This window comes from Aplysia californica, unplaced genomic scaffold, assembly GCF_000002075.1.
Source record: "Aplysia californica isolate F4 #8 unplaced genomic scaffold, AplCal3.0 scaffold00164, whole genome shotgun sequence".
Lineage (NCBI taxonomy): Eukaryota > Metazoa > Mollusca > Gastropoda > Aplysiida > Aplysiidae > Aplysia > Aplysia californica.
This window is the reverse complement of record NW_004797434.1, coordinates 1043535-1048263: the sequence shown is the minus strand read 5'-3', so window position 1 is coordinate 1048263 and position 4729 is coordinate 1043535. Positions and strand designations below refer to the sequence as shown.

The 4729-nt window shown below is 43.3% G+C and overlaps 1 protein-coding gene across 1 annotated transcript in view; it reads left to right on the top strand.

Annotated features, from left to right (window-relative positions):
• LOC101854253 (fibropellin-1) overlaps positions 1-4729 on the top strand; it is a 12300-nt gene that overhangs the window by 1502 nt on the left and 6069 nt on the right. The window contains exons 2-5 of the mRNA XM_035969627.1: positions 19-245; positions 852-1053; positions 2749-3002; positions 4066-4508. Coding sequence (XP_035825520.1) covers positions 19-245; positions 852-1053; positions 2749-3002; positions 4066-4508 — 1126 coding nt within the window. The remainder of the gene's footprint in view (positions 1-18; positions 246-851; positions 1054-2748; positions 3003-4065; positions 4509-4729) is intronic.

The window sequence follows — 4729 nt, the reverse complement described above, 5'->3', positions numbered from 1 at the left end:
ACCTTTTTCCCCCCTCAGTGTTCCCCGGGTTCATTAGGCAAGCAGTGTGAGACTGGGGACCCTTGCTACCTCGAGCCCTGCCGCAACCACGGGGTATGCTCTGTTAGTGAAACCGGCTCCTATCAGTGTCAATGTAAGCCAGGTTTCTCTGGGAGTGAATGCCAAACTCAAGACAAATGCCACGGGGTGAGCTGTGGCAACGGCACCTGTATTTTGAACGACGTGACTGAGGAGAACAGCACCAGGTAGGACCGAGTACTATGAGCCAGCAACTAATGAGAGTTCGTTTGCTTCATAATACTATGTAGAAAGAACAGTGAAAATAAAATGGGAGCAACAGAAATGTGGTTTCTACGGAGACCATTGAGAATTTCTTGGTAGGAAAAAGGCGACTGCCGGGAATGTCTTAGAAGAAGCAAAAGTCCAACAGGTAGTACTCCAAGAAGCCTTCATGGGACGCTCGCTAATAAAAAACAATCTCAAAAAGACAAAATGCAGTTTCAAGCAGACAGATAGACGGGCAGACAGACAGGCAGACAGACAGACAGACAGACAGACAGACAGACAGACAGACAGACATCCTCAAGATGAAAAAAGTCTCAAAGACCAAATCGACAATTTTAAAAAGAATATTTACACTACCAGTTATGGTTCAATTATTGTGCCCATCCTCCAGAAGAGAGCCAATCAATCTTATAGGGAACTGGGGGGAAAAAGATGAAATCGTGAAAAAGTTTTTAGTGCCACTTCTATAAAAACATACATTAGTTTGCAATAGTCTATAACCCCTTTTTCATACCATCCCCCCTCCTCCACCTCCACCCCCATTATCCCATTCCCCCTTTTCCTAGCTGCAACTGCACTCTTGGATTCTACGGTGACTCTTGTGAGAACTATGACGTGTGTCGGACGTCACCCTGTAACGACCATGGCACGTGCGAGAGCGCGAGAGGTTCAGGTGACCCCGAGGGTCATCAGTCTGCCAACAAGTGCACCTGCTTTGACGAGTGGTACGGGGACACCTGTGAATACCTCAATATGTGTGTGATGGAAGTAAGTCCATAATCTTTCTTTCTTTTTTTTTCTTCTTTTTGGGGGGGGGGGGGTTGGTTGTGTTTTTTTAATACTTTACATAAATTAACGAGTTAAGCCATGCAAAAGATGGATTCGGGAAGTCAAGGGAACCCTAAGAAATTGCAACATAATGCCAATTGAAAGAGTTGCAGAGTAGCCTAGCATAGGAAACTGCATCTTTCCTCGATGCTTAAGGATAACAGAGGATGAAAAATAAAAGTAGAAGTAAGATATAGACATAAATTAACCCTCAATGACCGCACGTGCTATATGTGAGGCAGCGTGGTGGAATCAGGCTCTCGTCAAGTTTTGGGCATGTAGAGTTATTGGTATCATTTTAAAGCTTGTTCACTTGTCTTTATTTGGATTTTTAAAAAATCATTTATCTTGAATACAAGTCGAGCTATTTGCGAATGAAGGAGGTGGGGGTCACCTGTTTTCAGAGGTAAAATTAGTGAGAAAATGACTGCCAAAGATTAGTTATTTCCTTAGCTTAAGAGTCCAGGTCAACTGAAAATTTATATTTTTTGTGCCTTTAATCAACGTTTTTAAGAAAAATCCACACTTAAATGAGTTCTTTAATGGGCATGAAAGGTGTTGAGCCAAAAAACAAATTTGATAAAAATAAACAAACCTAAGGAAAAATGCAAGTTTCTTCAGTTTGATTATTTTGACGAGAGCCTGATTCCACCACGCTGCCTCACATATTATTAGACATATTCAGTGAAGATATTGATATCTGAAAATAGTTAACCTCGATGGACCATAAGTCAGTGTTCTCTATCAGGCTAGACCTTGCTTTTTAGAAATGGGTCCAATACTACTCTTTTCGAAAATAAGGGCGGAGTCTATCTATTTAATATATTTCCATGTACCATTTCAAATGTCATGATTTTTTAAAGTGCAGTATTTAAGTTCAGTTTCTAGATGGTTAATGATAGGGGTAACTTTATAACCGCGTATGCTTGCCTGTAACATGAACGATTTTTTTCGAAAATGAAAGTAAAGTCCAAGAGTATTATCCTGTATTAGACTTGCGACATACAGCCATGATCTGGCCCAAAGTAGAGAAAACATCACTAATGATGAAATAAAAGACTCCCTTGAGGTCGGTGATACCAACGATTAAACTGTGTTAAGACTTGCAATCTTTTACTTTTATCCCAATGCCTGAGAACAATAATATTATTGGCAGCTGTCAGTTCAACAACCAACAGTTCTTAAAATGGATTCAACGCCTCTATAAACACTATTAAGTCCTTTAAGAGGCGGGACTCCGAGTTAAGCTCCATCTCCGAAAGGACCGAGCCAAATGGGAATTTCGTGTAAAGTGCCTTTCTCAAGTGAAAAGTGGGAAAAGTGGGAAGACGTGGAGTGACATCAAGCGACTAGCCCAGGATCGGAAAAGGTGGAGAGTGTTTGTTCGTGGCCTATGTCCTGATCCAGGGTGAGAAAGGCAATGATGATGGTGATGCCTTCCTCAAGGACACAAAATCGGACCGAGCTGAGACTCGAACCCCCAAACCCGCACGCAACCTCACGATTACGAGTCCGGAAGCCTATCCACTAGGCCACCAACGCCATTCAATGGTTCTTAAAGTTAAGAACACCTCATTTACACCACAAAAAAACTACTAAAGTTAATAGAGGGATACTCTCTGTTTTTTGTTTCAGATGTGTAAGAACGGCGCAACATGCCGGAACATTCCGCCTGACAAGTACAAGTGCCAGTGCCGGGACGGCTTTAGCGGGCCTGACTGCTCCGTGTTTGACCCTTGCAGCGTGCACGAGTGCCTGAACGGGGGCCGGTGCAGGACGGTGAGCAGCACGCGCTATGAGTGTGTGTGCTCGAACGAGTGGGTGGGGGCCCGATGTGAGGCCGAGAACCCTTGCTCACAGGACAGGAATCCTTGTCAGAATCAGGGCCGGTGAGTGATTGTGTTTTAGTAAGAGTTTAACGACACTTGCAACAAAGTTAAGTCATATGAGTGCCGGAGCTTAGAGGTGTTATAAAAGAAAAACACACACACACACAAAATCAGGCCTAGTGAGTGACTGTGTTTTTGTTAGAGTTTTACGGCATTTGCAACACAATTAGGTTATGTGAGTGCCGAGGTTTAGAGGTGGTACAAGGGAGTGACAAACACACAAAAAGAATCAGGCCAAGTGAGTGATTGTGTTTTTGTTAGAGTTTTATGGCACTTGTAACTGGGGTAAGTCATAGTGCCGACGTTTAGAGGTGTTACAAGGGAGTGACAAACACGAAAAGTAGGAGGATAGAATATTTGTGTTAGTAGACATTTTACCCAACTTGCAGCACAATAAGCTCATATAAGTGAAGAAGGTTAGAGGTGTTACAAGAAAGTGAAAAACACAACAAAAGAAGGAGAGATAAGGACGATAGATGTTTGATAAGAAAGAAGGAGCAGACTACGTCAGAGCACCTGCTACCCTCCTAAAAAAAGTGAGTGAGAAATTTTTTTAGTCTTGTCTGGTCTTATTTTATTAGAGGAAAGGGGCTTGGGTTTGGGTGGGAATGGTGTGTCGTATTCAGTGCTGTAAATCACACAATTTTATACCAAAGTAAAAAGCACTCCCTCCCCTTTAATTAATAAGATTGCAGGTTTGAGGGTTTGAGCCTAAGCTCAGTCCGACTTTGTGTCCTTGAGAAAGGTACTTTCCCCGAATTCCCCACTTGGCTCAGTCCTTTCGGAGATGGACGTTAAACTCGGAGGTCCCGCCTCTTAAATAACCAATTGTGAAGCAACAAATGAAAGCACATAAACACTTTATTTCTAAATAGGGGTGAAGTTACAGACCTAGTAAAGAACCGCTTTCTAGTAACAGACGATAGTACAATACCGCTTTCTTTCTTTCTTGACAGATGTGAACGTTATTGACGTCATCATACTATTATAACCGCTTTCTTTCTAGACAGATGTGAAGTTACAGATGATAAATTATAGATCTTATCACGTTCTTTCTGAACAGGTGTGAAGTAACACACGACCAAGCAGGATTGTTGACGCCATTGTCGGGGACATTCGCCACAGGCCAAGGAAATGTTCAGGCTCGCCCCGTCAACATCCCACAGTACAAAGCCACCTGCAAGTGTACGCAAGGTCATCTGGGCACATTCTGTGAGTTTGTCGACCCGTGTCTCCGCAAACCGTGTGAGCACGGAGAGTGCAAACACCGGGAGTTTGAGGATTTCAATGCCGGCACAACCCCAGCGCCGCTTGCCAGTGGTACAGGGAGTGGGTTTTCCCGGATTGCCTACCCGGAGAGTGCGGACGATATTCTGTACTGCGACTGCGAGGCGAATTATACGGGACGTCTTTGCAATGTCGAGGTGCTGTCCTGTAGGAATATCTTTTGTCTGAACGGCGGAGACTGTCTACACGGAGAATGCGTTTGTCCAGAAGATTTCACAGGTAGGACAATTTTGGTATATCGCCTTATTTCTTCCTCTGTTTATATATCTATCTAAGTGGTGGGTGGTTGGCGGATGCTCTGGTGTAGTTTGTTACTTCTTTCCCATCAAACATCTATCGTCCTTATCTCTCCGCCTTCTTTTCTTTTATGTTACTTTCTGTTGTTTCCGTCTGTCCCTCTGTCTCTGTCTCTATCTCTCTCTGTCTCTCTCTCTCTCTTT